Source organism: Benincasa hispida, chromosome 12, assembly GCF_009727055.1.
Source record: "Benincasa hispida cultivar B227 chromosome 12, ASM972705v1, whole genome shotgun sequence".
Lineage (NCBI taxonomy): Eukaryota > Viridiplantae > Streptophyta > Magnoliopsida > Cucurbitales > Cucurbitaceae > Benincasa > Benincasa hispida.
Window position 1 is genome coordinate 80,099,191 of NC_052360.1, and position 24,148 is coordinate 80,123,338.

At 33.5% G+C, this 24,148-nt stretch overlaps 1 protein-coding gene and 1 non-coding gene across 2 annotated transcripts; one reads left to right on the top strand and one right to left on the bottom strand.

The window, feature by feature from the left end:
* The first annotated feature begins 15,957 nt into the window (after nt 1–15,957).
* On the top strand, nt 15,958–20,417 carry LOC120092599 (syntaxin-61). Its single transcript, XM_039050737.1, has 8 exons — nt 15,958–16,214; nt 16,604–16,663; nt 18,230–18,343; nt 18,532–18,645; nt 18,802–18,992; nt 19,241–19,331; nt 19,431–19,496; nt 19,942–20,417. Exons 2-8 carry the CDS (start codon nt 16,610–16,612, stop codon nt 20,050–20,052), a joined length of 741 nt encoding a protein of 246 aa, XP_038906665.1. The 5' UTR covers nt 15,958–16,214; nt 16,604–16,609; the 3' UTR covers nt 20,053–20,417.
* Nucleotides 20,418–20,794: 377 nt separating this feature from the next.
* On the bottom strand, nt 20,795–20,867 carry TRNAE-CUC. Its single transcript has one exon. It is a non-coding gene; the product is annotated as a tRNA-Glu (tRNA).
* Nucleotides 20,868–24,148: the final 3,281 nt, after the last annotated feature.

The window sequence follows — 24,148 nt, forward strand, 5'->3', positions numbered from 1 at the left end:
CAAACCTTTAAGTCTAGACTAGTGGCAAAGGATTATACTAAGGTCGAGAGATTGGACTATGAGGAAACTTTCTCACCTGTTGTCATGTTGAAGTCTATCAGGATACTCCCGTTTATAGCCATATTTTATGATCATGAGATATGGCAAATGGACGTCAAGATTGCTTTTCTTAATGATAATTGAGGAGACTATCTACATGGCTCAACCAGGTGTCTAGATCGTGGAACATTAGATTTGATAGTGCGATCAAATCGTTTGGCTTTGATCAGAACGTTGATGAGCCTCGTGTTTACAAGAAGATCATTAACAGCTCAGTAGCTTTCCTGGTACTATATGTGGATGATATTTTATTAATTGGGAATGATGTAGGCTTTTTAACTGACATTAAGAAGTGGCTAGCCACCCAATTCCAAATGAAAGATTTGGGAAAGGCGCAGTATGTTCTAGGGATCCAGATCATTCGAGATCGTAAGAACAAGAGGTTGGCCTTGTCTTAAGTATCGTACATTGATCAAATGTTGATCAGGTACAGGATGCAAGATTCCAAAAGGGTTTTATTACCCTTCAGGCATGGAATTGTTTTGTCTAAGAATCAATGTCCTAAGACACCTCAAGAGGTTGAGGAGATGAGACGGATTCCCTATGCTTCAGCTGTTGGAAGCTTAATGTATGCAATGTTGTGTACTAGACCTGACATTTGCTATGCAATAGGGATTGTCAGTCGTTATCAGTCCAATCCAAGATTAGATCATTGGACAGCGGTTAAGACAATCCTCAAGTATCTTTGGAGAACGAGGGACTACATGCTCGTGTATGGAGATAAGGATTTGATCCTTACAGGATATACAAACTCTGACTTTCATATTGATAGAGATTCTCGGAAATCCACATCAGGGTTAATGTTCACTCTGAATGGAGGGGTTGTAGTTTGGCGAAGCATCAAGCAAGGATGCATCGCGAACTCCATTATAGAAGTCGAATACGTAGACGCTTGTGAACAACTAAGAAGGCAGTTTGGCTAAGGAAATTCTTTACAGATTTGGAAGTTGTTCCAAATATGACTTTGTCGATCACTATCTATTGTGATAACAACGGGGCTGTGACAAATTCGAAGGAACTTTGGAGTCATCGTGGAGGCAAGCATATAGAACGGAAATATCATTTGATCAGGAAGATTGTGCATCGCGGTGATGTGATAGTCACGAAGATTGAGTCGGAGCATAACGTTGCTGATCTGTTTACAAAGGCTCTCACGGCTAAAGTGTTCAAGATCTAGAAAGTCTGGGTCTACAGGACATGCGACACCTTGTCTAAGGCAAGTGGAAGATGATACTGGGGTATAGAGTATGCCCTAGTTTATTGTATATTGTACTTGTTTTTTCATGTATTGTACATTAGTCTCCCGAGGCATTAAGACAAGTGGGAGATTGTTGGGATTGGTGTCTCAATTCTCCTGGAGTCTCGTAGTTTGTAAGCTTTGTACATATTGTTATGAATAAAATAAGAGTTATTTTATTTTGCTTTTGCTCATATCCAATAAACAAAGGTTTATGGTTATTGTATGTAAACTTAAGCATGTATATATACAAGTAGATCATGTCTTAAGTAATAATCTAAAAAGATATATAATATAAAAATAAAGGAGGGATACCTTATCCTGGTGATACTACAGATACTACCCACTTTGTAGAGGTCTGCAAGTGTTGTGAACCACTACATGTCACACCCCCTCCCAAGCCTTAAACCCCAAGACCGGGAAGGGAGCATAAGGGTAACTAATAGCATCCTAGACAATACTCATGTTCAATATTTCCCCTATATTTATTACAAATTTTAATAAGTTTACAGTATTCCCCCTATCCCTCTATACACATAAGTGGATTTTCTCTCTATTCTTTGTTACATGGTCTGAGCTATGCCCTGAGAGTTTACCCAATCCTGAGATGGTGGTGGTGGGTGATGGACTCTTCCTCGAACGCTCCACTTTGCTACCTGGGGGGAGGGGGATATAAGAAAACATTTTGAAGAGTGTGAGCTACTAAACTCAATGAGTAGTTCTTTTAAGACAGAAATCACTTTGCAAATCATCATTTTTGGGAAATCAATCTCATGACAATACTTACAGTATAACTTATGCATGGTCATAGATATAGTCATGCAATCAGTAATCTTTATTCCCATGCTACACGTGGCAGACATGTAACATCATCATCAATCATCACAATCACCTATGGAAACCTCCTATGACCCATTTCCCGTCAGTGTGCACATCGACTATTTCTTCATCTCGCTAGTCATGCTTAGGTACTTGACTATATTTCCCGCCGATCGTTACCGACTATTATTTCCCGCTGATCGAAGCCGATTATTATTTCCCGCCGACTGAGGCCGACTATATTTTTCCGCCAAGCACCTTTTGTTAAGCATGCTAACTATATCCCGGGTATAATTCCAGTTTCCATAGTCATTACACAAATAATATCGTAGATCATCATATCATCAAAAGCACGTATTTTGCATTTACATATGCATATATTCATATATCAAAGCATAAAGCTAAGTAAATATTCATATCAAAGCTATAAACACTCACAATATGATTTAATTATCAAAGCTATATAACACTCACAATATGCTTTAATTATCAAAGCTATATAACACTCACAATATGCTTTAATTATCAAGCTATTAAACTCACAAAGCTTTAATTATCATAGCTATATAACACTCACAATATGCTTTAATTATCAAAGCTATATAACACTCACAGTCTGTAAGTTCTCTTATCGTAATTTGCTTGTAAATGTCTCCCTGTCATTTTCATTGTTTCAAGGAAAAATTCCCAATTAATATCATTTCATAAATATATTTGAAAACACTTTTTAAAGAAACTACCGGCTTACCCTACTCCAACACAAATCGAATGTGAAGCTGTGCAGCAGTATGCCTGGCCTTAACACTACCTTCGAACTCCAATACCAACGGCAGCTTAACCACTAAACACTAACTCTCTACTTAGGACTTTTAATACTGAGATTGTTGGAATGAGTTTAATCTTCACGCCAAGGCCTCCTATTTATAGTCGTCCCTAGCTTCTTTCCATGCGACGACTTACCATACAAATGGCTCATCCTTAGGCTGCCCACGCTAACTCTGGCTAGCCGAGCTTTGAGTTGTCTAATTTTGGGTTTGCCAACCAAAATTATCTTAATTTTCATGTAATCTCAACCGTACACCACCCACTTAAGTTGATAAAAATCTCCTTGCATGTAATCTTCATTGCCACTTCATCTGCTTAATTTTCGAATTATTTATCCAAATTACTGATGATCGCATCCAGCTCTTCTCTAAACGCGTCTATATGTCCCAATCTCGCTGATTTCGCTCTCGTTGATCTCGCTCTCTCCCACTTTCTCGCTGGTCTCGCTCTCTCCCACTTTATCGCTTAAAATATCGCTCTCCCCACTTTCGCTCTCTCCCACTTTTTCGCTCAAAATGCTCGCTCTCTCCTACTCTCTCGTTCAAACTGTTCTCTCCAATCTCGCTCTCTCCCATTCTCTCGCTCAAACTGCTCTCTCCAATCTCGCTCTCTCCCATTTTCTCGTTCAAACTGCTCTCTCCAATCTCGCTTGGCATCATGCATAGGACAGTTGTTTGGTCCAACGTTTCCATCACCGCATGCCATTAGCAACACGTAGACAATACTTAAACCATTGCGTTATTCCATACTTAATTCATTTATCTTGGTTTTCCCGAGTCTAAATTCCTCATAATTTTATTACATTTATTGTTTTTATATCATATTTCCTCATGCCCTCCAAATTAGGGGTTAGAGTATTACACTACAGATGGTCCGATCATAACCATTCATGAGGAGACATGCAAGCGGGGGTGTTCTATACAAAGAGTTTGTATAAGATCGGACCATGAGATGATTCGTCTCTTTATATAACGTCGTTGATACTTGAGACTTACATCTCACTTAAACAACCATAGGTGACATGACCTTAATCCTGAGTGTTTTGGGAACTCTTGCCTTTGAGAGCGGTCCTTTGATTAGTATGGGTGATAGTGGCCATATTGGAAACTCAACAAGCCTACCTTTTTGAGGATTTGTCTGATTGGGGAGTTGGGAACTCAGTTACACAAGATGGAATTCACTCATTCCCTGAAGCAGGGGTAAGTAGATAGATTACTCCCTTAAAGGCTGATTCCGGGTCTTGAACATAGTGGCCACATCCTCTCTTTGGAAGAGAGGACTCAGTCATAATAGGATTACGACTTATGTTCACTAGAGAAATCAGTGGTACTTAAGGAGTTAGATGTAACTATAGGGGCAAAACGGTAAATTGACCCAACTTTACTTATGAGCGATCTATGAAGGGTTATTGCACTGTTGATTTATTGATATGGACACAAAAATATATCTGTACTGGGGAGAGTGCAGCTGTCGGTCTTTAGTGGAGTGTTCGACAGTTAACGGATGGTGGATCCCGTGGCTAAAGAGTTTAGTCAGTTATTCACGTACCATTTGAGCTTCAAGCTACAAGTCCATAAGGTCTCCTTGGTAACTCAATGGATTCAAGTTGAGAATCAGTTATTGGGATTGATTTGAAATGTTCAAATTAACATGAGGAAATTCAATTATATATGATATAATTGGTGTGATGTATGAGATACATCAAGTGGAGGATTAATTTAAATATGATTTACATAAAGTACCATGAAATGGAAAAATAACTATGGTTTGTATGTTTCATGAGATGAAATATTAAAACTTTAGGTTATAAATATAATATGGTAAGTTGGTTATCGTATTTACTTATAAAATATTAATTATATGATAATTAAATTCTTTTTCTCTAATAACCGATTGAGTGGAGATTATTGGTAGTTTTATGGTAACCGTGAGATAAAAGGAAAAATGTTTTCCTAAAATTAGTAGTTACTTGATTCAAAAAGTTTCTCACGGACAAGGTTATCAAGTGAAAATGTTTCACTAAGCGATAGTGTGCAGAGACTAAACGATTGTGGAGTTTGACTATACGATAGTTCATTCAGTTGATGTAACTAAACGATCGCGTGGCTTTGTCTATACGATAGACTGCTATTTACTACACAATCGAGCATATCGTCTATACGATAAACAACTTTCTATCTCCCACTTGCTCGGTCGTCTACACGATTGTTGTTCTCCAGTCTATTCCTCTAACCAAGATCATACAGAGCCCACAACTCCTGGATTCTCACACTGAGAATACCAAGGTAACCATTGTGGTGGTGTCCTCACTAAAATCGATTGGTTTTAAAGAGCTATTGGTCGTTCGTTGTGTTCGTGTTGTGCACTAGTCGTTGCATTCGAGGGCTGTGTTACTGTGCTTGGATGCTTGGAGATTGATCGAGGGAGTTTGAAAAATGTTTCTTCAAAGGTATGCATACTCTATCCCTTGATACTCTTATAAACATGTTGTAATTTCATTTTGTGCATGATCTGTTAGTTTTCATTGTTGTACTGTAATTGTTTATGTTCAACTCAAATGGAATTTGGAAAGATCCTTCTGCTGCTCATGGAAATCCTCATGCCTGATTTTCTTTAGACAATAATTTCTTTCAAAATTGACTATTTGTTCCTCTGTTAGAGGTGTTCCAGAAATGTTTGTGATCGAGTAAATAGCTCGACGTATTAGGTTAAAGATGGGGCTACCGTGGCCACCTATTTGAGCTTGGACTCTCTTTCTCAATTGCTACTACTAGTTGAGGGGTCTTCTTTACTTTCTTCAAATACTTCCTCGCGGTTGTCGTATTTGCTTTCTCTCTGAACAAAGGATTGTGACTTCTTTCTTCTCTATCTATCTACAACTAGAAAAACTTCCTTTCTGTCGATCCTCACTAAACTTTCAGGAAAGTCAGGACAAGGACTATAAATGATTGTAACAGAGATAGCTTCGTCTTTTCAAGACCATGGTTGGGAATTGTTTGATCGTCTTTCTCCAAGGAAGAAGCGAAACATGATCAACTTGAATTCGGGACAATTATTTGAAATCATAGTGAAAGGTTGGATTTGTTATCTCATGTTTACATTTCATGAAAAAATACCAATTGAAGTGGAGGGCTTTTTCAAACAACAAGGAGTTGGGTCAACTATTCAATCAAATGAGATTGAACATGTTTCCCATCTCTTCTCGAGAAACAAGTGGGCTATTTCTTTGCAAAATTGTGCTCAATTTCATATGTGATAAGTTCGCCAAGAGCTCTTCTTTAATTAGGGGAAGAATCCACACGAATCATATTATATATATACATATTTAGGATGAGTTTTAAATTTAAAGATTTATGGACAAATAGACATATGAAAGGTCCAAATTGCCCCTTAGTAAGGAGAAGCCCTAAAACCATTTACCGATTTGGAACATCGCACACAATTAGCTAGTAGCGACATTGAACATGAAGGAACTCTAACAGGGAGAACCTTGAGCGGAAGCGGATCGACTAAATTCCATTTTTGTTGAATACCAAGTTTACAGTAAATAAATAACAAGATATGCATTTACAACTAAATTATAGCATGCTTTAAAAGAAAGGGTTTCAAGAAACCTCACCTTTGAAGACCTTTCTTCGTGTTTTTCCCTCGAACAAATTCATGAACAACCTGAAGACCTTCTTCAAGATAATCTCGAACAAAACCTGGACACTACCACAAAAATACCTTGGTATTCTCAGGGTGAGAACCCAAGAGTGGTGGGCTCTGACTATTTTGGTTAAGAGGGAAAATTTGAGGTAAAGGAGGAAGATTGAGTACTCTCACATAAAACCAAGACAAAATACAATTAACACTTTTGTATTTCTCAATCGTTCAACCAACGACAACCAAGAAGAATAAAACAATTTTCTTTTTATTCTCCTTACCATAAAATAGTGGGTGGAAAGAAAATAATAATAATAATATAAATATAAATATGATAACTAACTTATCATATCATATATATATATATATATATTTATTTATTTATATATATGTATATATTAAATTATATGTTATATCAAATATAATACATAACCTATAGTTTTAATATTGTATCACATGCAATATAAACTATAGTTTCTTTTCTCATTATATTGTCATTTAATATAAATTATATTTATATTAAATTTAACAACTATGAATCCCATTCATAGAAAATATATTTGAATCTCATTCAAATATTTATTTCCTCCCATTAAGCTATAATATATCAAATACATTATGACAATTATATCACATATAATTGAAATAATTTAATTATGTTATACATAATTAAATCCATCTATTAATTTGAACAATTCAAATTAATCCAAAAACTGATTCCCAACTAAATCCTATTGAGCTACCAAGGGGACCTCATGGACCTGTAGCTTGAAGCTCCAACGATATATGAATAATTAATTTAACTATTTAATTACATTATTTACCATCCGTTAAGTGTCAGGCATCCCACTAAATAACGACAACTGCACTCTTCGCACTACAAATATATTTTTGTGTACATTGGATATAACCAATCAACAGTACGATGACCCTTCACAAATTTCTCGTAAGTACAACTAAGCCAAATTACCATTGTCCATGGAGTTATATCTAACTTCTTAAGTACCATTGTTCTCTCTAATGAATAATAGATCATAGTCCTACTATGACTAGACTCCTCTCGAGCCAGGAGAGGGTGTGGCGCCACATTGTTCAAGACTCGGAATCAGCCCTTAAGGGAGCAATTTATCTACTTACCATTGCCTCGGAGAAGGAGTGAATTTCATATTGTGTAGCTATGTTCCCAGCTTCTTAATCGAACTAGTCCCCAAAATGGTAGGCTTGTTGAGTCGGCGATCTGACTACTCTCATCCATACAAATCAAAGAACCGCCCTCATAGACAAAAGTTTACAACTCACTTAGGATGCAGGTCGTGTTACCTATGGTCATCCTGGTGAAATGTAAGCCTCTATTATGAACGACGTTATATAATAAGACTAAACATTTCATGGTTCGGTCTTATACAAACTTCTTTGTATAGAATATCCCCGCTTGTATGTCTATACATGAATGATTAGGATTAGATCATTTGCAGCACTTTACATCAATTGTAACTCCTACAAAGCGGAGTGTCATTGGGATAAGGTACCTAGCCTTATTCATCTACTACAGACCATTAAGGTTATCACATAAACATGATCCACCCATATGTCTCTATATACATGTTTAAGTTACAAAGATAACCTTGGATGTTAGTATATTGGTTTGTGGTTAATGCAACTAAAATATCATATATTTTATAGACAACGAATAAAACATCATATATTTTATTAAATACATAATGAGTTTGTTCAACAATGTTTACAAACTATAGGACCCTATAAGATTTAGGGCATCACTCCAACAAAACGTTGAAAATATCGAACGACGCGTAACACCATTAGACGACAACTTTTGGATAGTAACAACATGTTGGATGGATCGAATTTGTAACATCAAACTACGCTACTACTTCAAAAACTTGTGCGTCACTACCTAGCAGTGACAACACCTATTGAACAATAAAAATGTGGCTTCCATCGGACGAAGACGACGACTCGAACAAAAGCGAAAAGGTTTTACAGATTTTGCAACTTCATATGTGATCTGCAACTTCACATCTTTTTTTTAAAGATAAATATGAATAACATTACGTAAGAAAGCCACAAGGGCTACAGTCAAGGAAAGAAAAATCCTACAACACAGCAGATTTAATCCAAATTGGAAATTTAGAGAACTGAGAATAACCCATCAGTAAAGGAAAATTTCATAAAATGACCCAAAATCCAAATAAAATAAAATAAAATCTATGACTGACCTCTTTCTAAAAACTTTTATATGGTTGACTTTTTTGTTTTGTGAAATACCAATTATACCCTCAAGTTTTAAAACAACAGACCAACACTTTTATATAACTTTACTAAGCGATCATTCACATTCCACTCATTTGATCTCTTTCATTGTGTGATTGTCTCCCTTAGTTTTCTCTCAATTCTCTCGTCATTTTTGAGCTTCCTTCGAGCTTTTCGCCACTATTTTGTCGATCCTTTCACCTACCTTTTCCACCATTATCCTCATCTGAAAGATATGTCTTTTTTCTTTGAATGCATGTTGATTTTTCTATTTAGTTTTAGCAGAAGGGTTTAGGATACATTTAGTTCATCAAAATCAATTTCCTATTGTTTATTAAATGATTGCCTATTTTTTTCTAAATGACCTAACTTTTATTAAACGATCGCTTATATTTGATTAAACGATCACATGCATTAGGTTAAAAAATCGCCTACATTAGGTTAAACAATCGTTTAATTTTTACTAAGTGATCATTTAAGGTTTGGTAAATGATCGCCAATACTTGATGAAATGATCACCTATATTAAGTAAGACGATTGACTACATTAGGTTAAATGATCATTTAATTTTTAATAAGTGATCGCTAAGGTTTGGTTAATGATCGTCTACCTTTTATTAAACGATCACCTACTTATTGTTGTAATATATTTGTTTATTATAGTTTGCTAAAATGGTTGTCCCTGTTGAGAAATATTTCCCTACTACCATCTCTTGCATAATCCACAATACGAACACCTAGATTTAGAAGAAGTTGGCCAAATAGCATATGGACATGTTTAAGAAAAAATGCTTTGGTTCGCTGCTGGACATGGACCTTGTGTTTAATGGGCAGTTGTTCCACCATTTTTTGTTACGAGAGGTTAGAGATGAGAACTCATTTAGTATAAGTTTCAATATATTGAGGAAGAAAGTAACATTTACCCAAGATGACTTTAATCTAATACCTGGGTTGTGGCCGATCGAGGAAACACTTAAAACAGATACAAATGGTAGAGGCTATGACATCTCATGCTCGAACTGAAGAACCCAACTGAGAAGAAGGAAAAGCTTTGCAAGGATGTTGAGACCGCTTTTGAAAAATTCAGATTTACAAACGATGAAGATGTCGTGAAGGTTGCATTAGCATTATACACATAAATGGTAATGATGGAAAAAGACAAGAAACCCCAATTTGATGTGAAGACATTTGAGATTGTTGATGACATTGAAGTCTTTAGACATTATGACTAGTTGTTTGTCTTCTTTAAACATTTTTTTGAATATTATGAAGAATATTTTATGTGGGAAGAATGGGGTGCACGATATAAAGAAAGCAGAAAATCCTAAACATGTTACACATTATTGTATAAAGGGATCTGCACTTGCATTCCAGGTATGTGCTTTGCCAATTCAATTCAATCTCAACGGATTTGTAATATTTGTATGTCTAACAAAGTTTGATCTGTGATATCCGTATGTGTAACATAGTTTCTAAACAATGTAGGTTTGGGCTTATGCTATACTTTCACATCTAGTAAGTTCATAGCCACCAAAGTCAGCAAGAATGCAATGCCACAAACTATTAAGTGGACTTGTTCTCAAGCTCCATCATATAAGTCGTTGGATAAAAATGTATTCCAACCTAAAAAGGTGAGAAAATATCGATTATACTGTGTAAAAAGATCGTTTAAGATTTACTAAACGATCGCTTATATCGTATTAAAGGATCAGTTATATGTTACTAAACAATTATTTATAATTTTCTAAACGATCACCCAATTGCACATGAACAATCGCTTATGATATAATTGTAAACGAATTTAGGTTAACATGAGCGATCATTTAGTAGTATTCAGTAGTTTGTTTCATGTGTATTGACTTGTTCTCATTGTTTACATCACAGACTATTGTTGTGCCGAGACCTATACCTATAGTAGGGGATACGAGGTACAAGGAGGATCGACTAAGAGGACTTGATTTGATGCAAGTGATTGACCAAAAAAAACTTGATGAAAGAGGGGTGTTGACACTATACTCACTGATCAACATTCCCATGATACCGAAGCTGATAATCGAGAGATGTTTGGGGGGCATGGTGCATTCGATTAATATATTCATAAGCATGAACCCCCTTGATTAAATGAGTCTCATGTAGAATAGCCAGTGATAGAGCTGTTGGGAATGTCCTAGAACTCACAGTTCATAAATTTTGTATTAAACATTATATTTATCAATAAAAATATTATTGAATATTTTATTAAATAAAGCCATTAATATTACATTTTATAATGAAAATCCAACAAATAAATCCATGTCTGTAGTATGAATATTTTAACTTTATATGGTGACATAAACATAATCAAGTCATAGTAAATAGCCTAAATGGTCTATAAGTATATGGATGAAGTTGGGTATTTCATCATGGTAACACTATTGGATGCGACCCATTTCGTATAAAGATACAAATGATGTGATCCATAAATCATTCATGTAGATACATGTGAGTGGAGGCATCCTATGCTATGCAAGGAGTTTGCATAAGACTGGACCTCGAAATAGTCGCATTCTTTTATAACGACCGTTTACTATTAAAACTGACTATTTCAAACTAAAATGACCTAGGATAACACGGTCTTAATCCTGAGCTAACTATGAACTCCTATTTATTTCGAGATTATTCTTTGATCTGCATAGGTGAGAGTAGTCCAACAACACTACTCAATAAGCCTTCCATTTTGGGGATAAGACTGGGTAGATAGCTGGGGTTATAGCTATGCAAGATGAAATTAACTCACTTACGGTTAGCAGATAGGTTGTTCTCTTAAGTGTTGATGCCTAGTCTTGAACAATGGGGCCCCGCGTTTTCTTGGTAGAGAGGGATATGATTTATAAAAGGTAATACAAATCAGTTTTTCAATGGATGATCAGTAGGAGCTTAAGGTGCAAGATGTATTTATAAGGGTAAAACGATAATTTTGACCCAACGGTAAATAGGAACAACTTGTGAAGGATCAACTTACTGATTATGGTCGAAACAAACATAAATATATCTATAGTGATGAGAGTGCAACTATCGAGCTATAGTGATGTGTCTTGATAGTTAACGAATAGTAATTAATTCAGTTTAAAGAGTTTAACCGATTAATTGCAAATCGTTTGAGCTCATGATTTGTAGGTCCATTAGGTCTCTCTACTAGCTCATAAAATTGGAATAGCAAACTGAGTATTAATTGGATGAATTTTGGAATTAGGATTATGAATTTGAAATGTTCAAATTCAATTATTATGGTTTTCAATGTATTGTATTTGATACAATTAAAAACGTTTAATTTAGATGAAACTAAATGAAATTGGAGAATCAATTGATATTTAAATTATGATTTAAATTGAGTCATATTGGTGGAATTGATGTTTTATTGATTTAATATTAGATATTAAATTAATATTATTTTAATTAAAAAGGTTTAATTAAAATAAAATTATTTTTATATAAATTAATCAATTTTGAATTAATTTATAAAACTAATTTTAGATCAAATAGGTTTATTTAAAATCAAAAATCAAAATTAAAATCAATTTTGAGAAAATTGATTTTAAAATAAAAGAATAGTGGAACTATCCTTTTTAATGGTTAATCATCAAATTCCATTCAAATTCTCATTAATTCTCCAAGTAGAAGTTGCCTTCCATGCAACCCTACTTTGATGCATGATTTGTGTGTATAAATCAGACCTTTATGCAGCTTGATAGAGAAGATGAATCAGAGATTTTTCTACTGAACTGTTTGCATAGTTGAAAACCCTTTCAAACCATAAAAAATAATCCCAAATTCAGCTTGATTTGAGTGTTTCTACCACACATTCCTTCTTCAGCTTTGTACAAAAGATCTTGGTGGTGGTCTTGTTGAAGTTTCAAGCTCAATCTTGGAATATTACTGCTGAATTCGTGAATTAAGTCTTCAAAGGTAATGTTTGCTTCAAACCCTCTATGAATTTCACTTGAATAGCATGTTTAAAACTCAAATTAAGAGTAGTTAAAGTGCTTGTTAATTTTGATTTGTTCCGTTGCATGTTATATTACTCCTTCAAGAGCAGCATATCATAGAGTTGGATACATGTATGCTAGCACTAACTAATTGCCAGAAAGGTTAAAAAAATGGGGAGGTCAAATCTTCAAAGAAACATTCTAAATCCTCAAGAAGTCAAAAGAATTCCAAGTCTTACAGAATCGTGAGGGAGGAAATATCTGAAGTTTGCAAGGATTTGGCAAACTTGACGTCGTGGTTTGTCAGATGGGTGATACCCAAGGACGCATTACCCAAGAACTGAATGAAATAAAGTTGTTAGTTTAGCGTCAGATGGGTGAGGTATGCATTTGAATGATCACTTAGGTCGCTTAGTGTAAATTAGCTAAATGATCGTATAACAATTAATCGGGCATTATCAAATATATAGTGTATCTTCAACGTATTTGTATCTTATTTTTTTAGAAATTGATTTATTGCCGTATCCTATTGTATTCACGTCCTATATCCGTATCTATGATTGTGCTTCTTAGGTTATAATGTTGTTGAGTTTTAAGTTGTTAATTTGGAAGTTGACAGATATTGCGAGATGTTGGCGAAATAATATAATATATATATATATATATATATATATATATATATATATATATATATAATATATATATATATATATATAATATATATAAATTTATTTTTTTTTTTAAGTAGCTAAAAAATTGGTTAAAACATGTTGACACTCACCTGAAATCACTTAAAACACTTATAAAAATGAGTTCGAGGTAGGCGTTTCAAGTTTGGATATTTGAAGATAATGGCGAAATATTGTGAGATTAAAATTTAAATTAAAAAAAAAAAACATAAGCTAAAAAGCTAGCTAAAACATGTTAATACCCACTATGCTAGATCACCTAAAACACATGAAAACTAGCTAAAACACAAATGTTCGATGGTTTGAAATCTTACAAATGTTCAATGGCTTGAAATCAATCTTCTATATTTTCGTCTAATACCCATGTTTGTTATAAGAAATGGTTCTCATGATTCATATATGGTAAAACACAATCCATCAAGTGATTGTGGTGTGTTCACCAATAAATATTTTGAATATCTTGCATTTGGTTATGATTTTGTAAGCTTATTTCAGGAAAGCATATCATACTTTAGAAAATAATAAGCCTTTCATTTATGGAAGAATGTCATGATGTATCGAGACTTGTAGTTCATGAAAACAAGTACTAGAATTTTCAATATATTTTCCCTTAATATTGTACAATTGCCTGCTCAGTGTATACAATAGGATTGTGAACATAGGTCATCTTTAAATTATCGAAAAATCTTTAAATTCTACAAAAATTAAAACAAAAAGATGTTGAGAGATAAAACAAAATACTGGTTAAAAACATGAAACCACCGTAGATTACTTATAAATCGTCTAAAACAAGTATAAAATTGATTTGGGGTTAGACATTTCAAGTCTGGAAGTTGAGAGATAGTTGCGAGATGGTTGCATGACATAAAAAGAAGTACCTAAAAACATACTAAAATATGTATAAAACCATCTTAAATCACCTTTAAATCACCTAAAACAAGTATAAAATTGATATAGATTTAAGCATTTCAAGTTTGAAAGTAGCAAGATGGTTGCAAGATTAAAAAAAAAATCTCTAAAAACATGCTAAAACATGTGTAAAACCACCTTAAATCACCTTTAAATTGCCTAAAACAAGTATAAAATTTATTTAAGGTTGGGCATTTCAAGTTTGGAAGTTGCAGGATGTTTGTGAGATAAAAAATAATAGCTAAAACACACACCAAAACATGTGTAAAACTAGCCTAATTCACCTAAAACAAGTATAAAATTGATTTGAAATTAGAAATCTACCACTATCTATTAGCGATGGACAATATCAGTATTTTATCATTGTTACATTTTCCTGCATATGGTTGTGTGTTGTTCGGGAGTATATATCATTGTTTATCACTGATAGACAGTGATAGATAGTGATAGTTGTCTAATAGTGATTTCATTGTTAGTAGTTTTCTTGCTTATAGATAACTACTAATAAATGTGGTAAATAATGTCGTTGAAAGTCTTGTTGCTGGTATAATGTTTTAATGTGTATTTTAAACAACGAAAACATGAACTTATAATAGATGATTATAACAAGAATTTGAAGATTATTGTGCAACTCACTTTAGATGTATTATCAATTATAAAAATAAGTTAGATGAGACAACTTTAAGGACATTTAGAAATGGTCATTTTTGGCCACATTCTAGATCTTAAAATGGCCCAAATACCAACATAATTTCTATCCTACATGTTAAAGAAGACAATGTAAACAAGAAAACAAAATGTCATGGCTTTCAACTTCAACGACCATATAGTTGAATACAAACCAACACTATTATAGTACTATAGTACCTGTTAGAGTTCTATCATGGTCTAACAATGATAGAGTTGAATTTCAATAAGTGATTGAGTTCCATCATGATAAATAGAAATAGACATCTATTAATATCTATCAGTGATAGACAGTGGTAGAACTACCTCTATTCAACTAATTCCATATATCTAATTTAGTAGCTTATTCAAAAGTAATTGGAAAGTGATCTCGTAGAACAATCTAAACAAAGATTGAAGAAGAAGAATAAATTGTTCAATTATGATCGATCAATCAAGAGGAAGAATACGAAGAAGAAATAGCTCAATTGATAAAGAAACTACTCAATTATGATCGATCGAAGAAGTATAAGAGTAAGATGAAGCAAAAGATGAGAAGTTTTCAAATCAATTGAAAAAGAAGTTGTTGGATCAATTGCCCAAAAAAGAAAAAATGAAAAAGAAAAACCTAAACAAAAAGCTAGAAAGAAATAGAACCTAAATAGGAACTTAATAAAAAAACGCGCGTACTCTCTTTCCGTGTTTTTGCTCATTTTTTGCCATATGGTGAAAATAGTTTTATGACTTTTCCATTTACGAGAATTTCCATATATATATATATATACACCCTACTCCATTGTTTCAAAAATCATGGTTGAAAATTCAATTGCTAAAGAGATATTTTCCCTACTAAAATGTCTTTAAAAAAGAAAATACAAAAATAAAAATAAAATTGAAAAAGAAATGGGAAAGAAACAATGAAAAGAGGTTTTCTCTCTCTTCGAATCCACTGCAGAGGTCGTTGCGCGCTCCCGCATCGATCCGAACATCCACATCCATCGCTACGCCCCGCTGCCCTCTCCCTTCACTCCTAACCAGCATCCACCACTTTCTTCCTCAGATCTACACTCTCCATCCCCCTCACTCTCAGGTTTTCTTCTCCTCTTTCTCCTACGTCGATTTCAGAATGATTTATTCTGTATCCAGAGATATTCGGATCGCCGATTCTCGCTCCGTATCTCGTTCTTTTTCGTCTTTGTTTTGCATTATTCGATAAGCTCCAATTCTAGATCTGGCGTAGTGATAGAGAGATTTTCATTGTTAATTTCCGATTCATGATCACAGCATGTAGTTAAAGTATTATTTTCTGTTTAAATTGAAGTGAAACGAACTCGAGTGCGTAAAATCTATTTTCTTCGCCGTCGAGAATGAAATTAAGCTGATTTGAGGGTTTGAGAGTTCTCTTCTTCTTTCATTCTGTTGCCCACGGACGGTATATTGATTTCTGGAAGTGATTGTGTTAGTTTTCGTTTATTGCAGTTGAAGATGCCATCGGCTCAAGATCCGTTCTATGTTGTAAAAGACGAGATTCAAGAATCTGTAAGTTGGTTGCTTGCTTCCATCCACTTATGATTATCTATGTTGCTTGCATTATGCTCACTGACATCATTTAAATTAAGCTTCTTTGAACTATGTTTTCCTTTTTCTGCAATATTGAATTGTTGTTAATAGGAAATTGGAGAGTGGTAATAGTGATTTGGTTTGCAGTTGTATTCGCTTGCTGCGAAATGAACCAATATCAACTAACAAGCCATAATGAGTCATTATACAAAAATGTGAAAATATAAATCTAACTAGAACTGGACTGTCCAAACAATGTGGATTGTGGACACGGAATGCACATTAAATCAGTTTACCTTTAGCAACTGTCAGAGATTGTATTCTTCGGTAGAGAATAAATATGATTGCTGTAAATGGAACTTTCTCCTTCCCAAATATGATTGCTGTAAATTGAACCTTCTCCTTTCCCAAGACCTATCTTGTCCTTTGTATCTTGTATTTCTGTCTACACCAATATTCTTTGCGATGATAACCATCAGCCAAGAATACAATGTTCCGCCAGAAAAGTTCATCTTAAGTTCTAATTGTAAGCAGTCGATCATGGCATCTCAGTACCCAGCACTCCTTGAACTGGGATCTTAGTTATAGTAGTAGACTTCATGAAGTAGATTGTTTGAAGATCTGGTTATGCTTTTTTGTTGAAAACAATTGAATGACTCATTGTTGAGCATGTTCTACATTTATTGATTAAATATTGATGAATGAATATTAATAGTTTCTGATGAAAGTATTATCGGATTCCTCAAAATAAATAAATAAAGGATTGTAAGATCTGCAGGTTCTGGTTTTTTTTTTGCTCCAAATTATGGAATCCTAAAAGTAAAAGACTAATGTTGGAAGTTCTCTGACATGGCTCTGACTTCCCTAGGGAGTTGATTTATTTACATTGGTCATCCCGACCTTACAAAAGCTATTTGTAGGAAAAATTCTAGTACTATGGCAGTATGAAAACATTTCCATACTACCATTTCTTATTTGTTATATCTATTACATTTAAGAGTTGTGTGGGTCCATCAAGTAAAATAAATAAAATATCACCGTGTCAAATTCTGAAAGGAAGAGTAAAGTAGTTATTATCACAGTACTAGAAAAGTTCCTACGGCAGTTGGCTAGGGCTCCAAATAAACTGGGATTTCAAGACAATAGTTGACTTCCTATCCTAGTAACTCTAATTATTCTATTATAATCTTAAAAACTCGACAGAAAAAAATCAATATATCCAGTTTTTTATTAGGGAACAACCCTTCAAAATTTAGCAGAACAGTAAAATAGAACTATTATAACTCAAGATGAAATAAGCAGATTAGTCATCTTCTTTAACTCACATCATTCTCTTAGGGAAATATCTCCAGGTCTTCACTAAATGTGAAATTATGTGCTAAAAAAGATGACCTAATACCGGACCTTTGTTTCTCTAGAAATTATTTTTAGTTGCAAGTAATTTATGTAGAAATGACATTTTGTTTTCACAGGCAATGTTGATTGTCTGTCACTTTATCTGGCTACGTGTGCATTTTCTCATAATGTATTTTTCATCCCCATCAGATCGATAAACTGCAATCCAGCTTTCACCAATGGGAAAGGATATCTTCTGATCCAGGAGAGAGAGTACAACAAACAAAAGAGTTGCTCGCTTCCTGTGAAAGCATTGAGTGGCAGGTAAATTCTCAATTTCTAAACCATGTCATCTGCTTCATCTGTTGTGGAACTTTTAATTTTCTTTTTTTTTTTTTCTTTTTAATTTTTCTTTTATCGAAAAGATTGGATATTCTGTTGTTTCAATGTGTGACTAAGCATTGTGCACCCAACATATGCTCTCTCTGAAAGTTTGCTTTCTTGATAGGAAGGTGGACGAATTGGACAAAGCTATTGCTGTGGCAGCTAGAGATCCATCTTGGTATGGCATTGATGATGCAGAACTTGAAAAACGAAGGAGATGGACGAGTACAGCTAGGACGCAGGTATTACTTGTCTGACCCCCTTTTCTATTGCGTCAACAGATTGAATAAAGTAATAAACAAGTTGGTAATCCTTGTTTTTCCCACATAGTTATTGCATGTTCTTCTTGTAGTCCTGCCATTATAATAGAGCATCTTTTTTTTGGTCTACTTTACTAGGTCGGAAATGTTAAGAAAGTAGTAGGAGCCGGCAAGGAGCAAACGGGAACTGCTAGTGCAAGTGGGATGCGTCGAGAATTGATGAGACTACCTAATGCACATGAAACAGACAGATCAAACTTATATACAGCCCACCAAGCAAATGATGACTTCATCACATCTGAATCAGATAGACAGCTGCTTCTAATAAAGTAATGTTTATATTTCTCAACTCGTTTGTTAACTTAATCCTCCTGCTTAAGTAGAAAGTAGAAAGTAAAAAGTAGAAACCTATCTCTAAATTAAATAAGATTCCAAAATAACAGAATAAAAAGATAGATGTCTCTGTTCGTTTGTAGTTTTCCATCCCAAACCTGGGGCTATCTCTGAGGAAACTAGTCTTGAGTGGACTACTTGTTAACTCACCTGGATTTTGTTCCCCTGTCAAATGTATATGTAGGCAGCAGGACGAGGAGTTGGATGAGTTGAGTGCAAGTGTGGAGAGAATTGGAGGTGTTGGGCTTACAATACACGAAGAGCTCCTCGCACAGGTGTATATTTCGTAGGTTGCGGTGCTGCTTATTGATTCTCTCTATGCACCTGCAATCTGATGGAATTTGAGACTGAAAAAAAAATATACTTCTGTGCAGGATAAAATTATCGATGACCTAGGAATGGAAATGGACAGTACATCAAATCGTCTCGATTTTGTACAGGTGTGTTCATGATCTCAATGCTTGCCATATGCACGAAAATTGGCTTCAGGTCCCTAAACTTTCAATTGGTCTTTGAACTTTAAAAAATAAACATTTTGGTCCTTGCATTTATTTATTTTTTTAACAAATCAACGACATAGTTTTGACTTTTGAGTATGTGTACTAGCATACACTAATATGAACATGAGATTTCAAGCCATACAGGTTAGAAACAAGCATTTGCCAAGTGAATACGAGATGGAAAAATAATATAGCACAGATGAAAATGATTATTATTTTGAAGTTCAGAGACTAAAATGGACATTTTGAATGTTTTTATGAACTATAATGTAACAAACTTGAAAGTTTAGTAAATAAGATGGTATTTAAACTCCCTTTTTGTGGTTAAGAGAAGTAAATACAAGATTTAAACTTCCATCTCTTGTTCTTGTGTTGAACCTTACAGAAAAAAGTAGCTGTGGTCATGAAGAAAGCCAGTGCGAAGGGGCAGATAATGATGATATTGTTCCTGGTGGCTTTGTTCATCATCCTTTTTGTGTTGGTGTTCCTCACCTAGTTTTTGTTATTAGCAAAAGCCAGGCCCCATCCATCCATACATCACGAGGCATCAGAAAACGGATTCGGATAATTAGGAATACGGACAAGTATTGTCGAAATCATCCTGAAATTTTGAAGTGAGAACTACAAAATGGGTCCTTCATGTACTTATAAGAGTTAATAATAATTCCAGAACCTAGCTTCTTCTATATTACAAAATGCAATGTGAAACTCGTTTCACTGATTCATTATTTGTACTTGTTTGCTATTTAGATCCCAACCTTTTATTTGTTTTGAAGTTCCTTTGATAGAGTTGGTATACCATAATTTCATGTAATTACAAAGCTTTTACAGATTTATGATAGATGTAGCTCCTTGTATTTCTCTCTATATCTTCTGAATTCTAAACACCTTGTATATATTGAATAATGAAAGTATATCAAAGTAGTTAACAGAAATTCATCTCTCTTTTTAAGTTTAGGGACAAAATAGACGAAGTTGAAAACGAACAGAAGATAGGAAAACAAAATCAAAGTAAAAAGGCTTAAAATTTATTTGATAGAGTTGGTATACATTAATTTCGTGTAATTATAAATCTCTAGAAAGTTATAATTGATCAATATTTAAAACACGAAACTCATGCACGTTGATTGAACGATTTTGCACACCCAAATGAAACTACTAATAGAAACTTTAACACTTCCTAAAGGTTTAATAAAAAAAAAAATTTGAAGGAAAAAAAATTGTTAAAAGTAAAAGATTTCCGTTGCCGGGACTTGAACCCGGGTCTCTCGGGTGAGAGCCGAGTATCCTGACCAACTAGACTACAACGGAATTGTTTTTAGTTTATTATAGTTAATAAATATCATGTTGGGTACAAATAACAGTTTTTTTATAAATTGGTCGAGCATATACTTTTGAATAAAATTTCGGATGTTTGATCATCTATCTCACATATTTTTAGACTACTATCTATATATAATATATATTTGATTAAAATCACTTTTGTTATATCCAAAAGAGTTATTTTCAAATATAGAAAATAAACCAAACTATTTACGAATATAGCAAAATCTCACTGTCTATCTAGGAACGACTGCAATAGATCACGATAAATTACTATCTGTGTCTATCTATATCATGATAGACACAAATAGTAGTATATCGTAGTCTATTGCGGACTATTGCAGATAGACGATGATATTTTACTACTATTTGTAAATATTTTCAGCAGTTTTGTCATTTAAAATAATTTACTTATCTAAAATCATTTTAAAATATGTCTTTAATCATTTAACATTATTTAAATTATGGTTTTATACTTTTAGATACAACTTTTATATCATTATAGTTGATTATGAATTATTAAAACTATGTCTTCAAGTGTTTTTAAATATGACAAAAGTAGTTATAACAATTTTAAAATAATAACAAAAGATGAATAAAACTTAGAAATAGATTGGCCTATAAGATTTTGTGTAAACCTAAGTAGAGCTCAACTAATTAAAAATTTTAAACTTATATTTTTTACGAGAAAGTTGGTACTTTGAATTCCCTACCCTCATTTAAAAATGGGTGAGAAAGACCGGCAATAAAACTTGAATGTCTTACTAATTAAGACGTCGAATTTCAAAATAATAATTGGAATCAATATATATCATTCAAACCCGTATTTGATATATTGACGTTTTTCTGGGACATTTGGGATGTTGAATTGAGTTATGAAGTTTTTGGAGTTAGGAAATATGTGTTTGGGGTGCTAAGTTGTAAGATGAAGTTCTTTAATAAACGTACAAAATAGAAAAAAGAGAAAGATTAAGTTTCTTGATAAATGTGTAAGCTTCAATAGTGAACAATGTAAAAGTTGAGTTATTTAATACTGACTTATGAAGTCCATGAATTAAACACTCTCTAAAAATTTTAAGACAACATCAATCTTTTGTTGTCATTAAAGTTTAAACTTTGAAGGGAAAAAAATCCGATAATCCTAAATTCAAATATGTCTACCACAAGAGTTAAGGGGTGACAAATTCAAATACAACTTTGATGAGAAGGGAAATATTAAGGGGGTAGTAGGTAAAAAAACGAAAAAGTGATGTAGAATGAATCCCTCTAAATGCATCCTTAACATTTGGTTGGATAATTTAATTGATTTTTCTATTTTGTTTTATTTTTATCTTAATTATTTGATTTTATTTATTTTAAAATGGTCAGAAAATGTATATTTTTACTCATCTATTTTAAGGATAATTTAACAATAGGTGGAGGAAGTCAAGACATTTTAATTGTCTTCTTCTTTCCATAAGATAGATACAGTTTTACCGATACAAAAAACTCTCTGATTTTTCTTTCCAAGAAGTTTTTTTAAGCTACGAGTCCAAAGAAGTTCTTAAAATCACTTAGTTGCATACAAACGTTCTTGAAAGGTATTGTATCCTGGGAGTGGATTGTCGAATTACTCAATGCTAATGAAGCAAAGTCTCTTCTGACAGCGTCAACGCATCTCAACCCAATTTTACAGGCTTTCTCAAACCCTCCATTTTCTAATTAAATATTTTGATTATTTGTTGTTTGGCTTTAGAATTCTTGTTCTAGAGTTTTCCAAAGAGTCTTAGAGAAAATGTGCTAGAAATTCTATTCTTTTGTTTGTTGGGTCGGCCTTTTTTGAGTCAAAATATCATTCTTCCAAACTTGAAAATTTTAGTGGACAAAATTTCAAATGATGGCAGCAAAGGATGAAATTTTGTCTCACCACCTTAGGCCTTTATTCTGTAGTTTCTTCTACGGAAAAAAAAAAAAAGGAAAAGGAAAAAAATTAGTGAAAGCAGCACTTCTGACACAAAAGTGCCAACTAAAATTACGCTTTGTATAACTAAAAACTCTAGAATTATGGGAAGCCATAGACAAGAAGTATAGGTTAGAAGAATTTAGCTTGAAAAAACATGCAGTAGATGATAAGTGTGTGTATGACCAAATTCATGAATTTGAAAATTTTATCTTTGATTTGAAAATGATGGAAATTGTTCTAGACAATGTTATATTAGTGGCCTGCCTCATTAAAAAATTACCTCTTTTTTGTCAGATTTTTAGAGAGTCTTAAAACGAAAGTCCGAGAACTTTTCTTATGTGAATTAGTTATTTCCTTAAAGAATTGAGAACAAACATCTTGAAAACTCGAAAGATGAACAGGCCAATGCTATTTGGTAGGAAAAGGTTAAAAACCTAAGCAAAAAAGGAAAAAAAAAAATTCAAGAAAAATGGCCCAAATAAAAAACAGAAAAACAATAACAAACCAAAAGATAATGAGAAAAATTTGGGTCCTCCTCTATGTTGGATTTGTGGCGAGACGAATCATCTGGCAAGGGGTTACTACCAGCGTAAAGATAGAACTTCCAAACCAAATGCACCAAAGCCACAAGCAAATATGGTGACTACAGGTCAGGTCGGCTCCATTCTCCCATCGAATGGGTATTTTATTAGTATTCCCGAGTTCAACTTAGTTTTTAACTCAAATGATTGGTGGTTTAACTCTGGTGCGAATATTCATGTGTGTTCTAATAAAGAATTATTCTCTTCATAACAGGAATCAAGTACAAGATCGATAAAGATAGGAAATGGGAATGATGCCACCCTTATAACATGGCTAAATAATGTTCTGCATGTTCCAAAAATTTCTAAGAATTTAGTCCGTGTTTTTCTTCAAAGTGGAGCAGGGGTTTAAAATTGTCTTTTAGTCCAATAGGGTTGTTATTAGTAAACAGAGATTTAAAATTGTTTTTGAGTCCAATAGGGTTGTTATCAGTAAATAGGGTGATTTTTATTGGTAAGGGTTATTTAATGGATGGATTGTTTAAACTCAATAGGATGAATGTTGATATTTCTAAATTTTCATTATGTTGTGGTCAATGTTGAATGTTTTGTATATGCATGGTCGTCTTAGTCATGTGAATTTCAATTCAATAAAAAAAAAACGATGAATATGGATTTAATTCATGAATCATCCTTAAATAATAAAGATAAATGTGAAATTTATGTGCAAGCTAAACAATCCAGAAAATCGTTTAAATCAGTAGAAAGAAACTCTTCACTACTAGAATTAATTCACGTTTGTGATT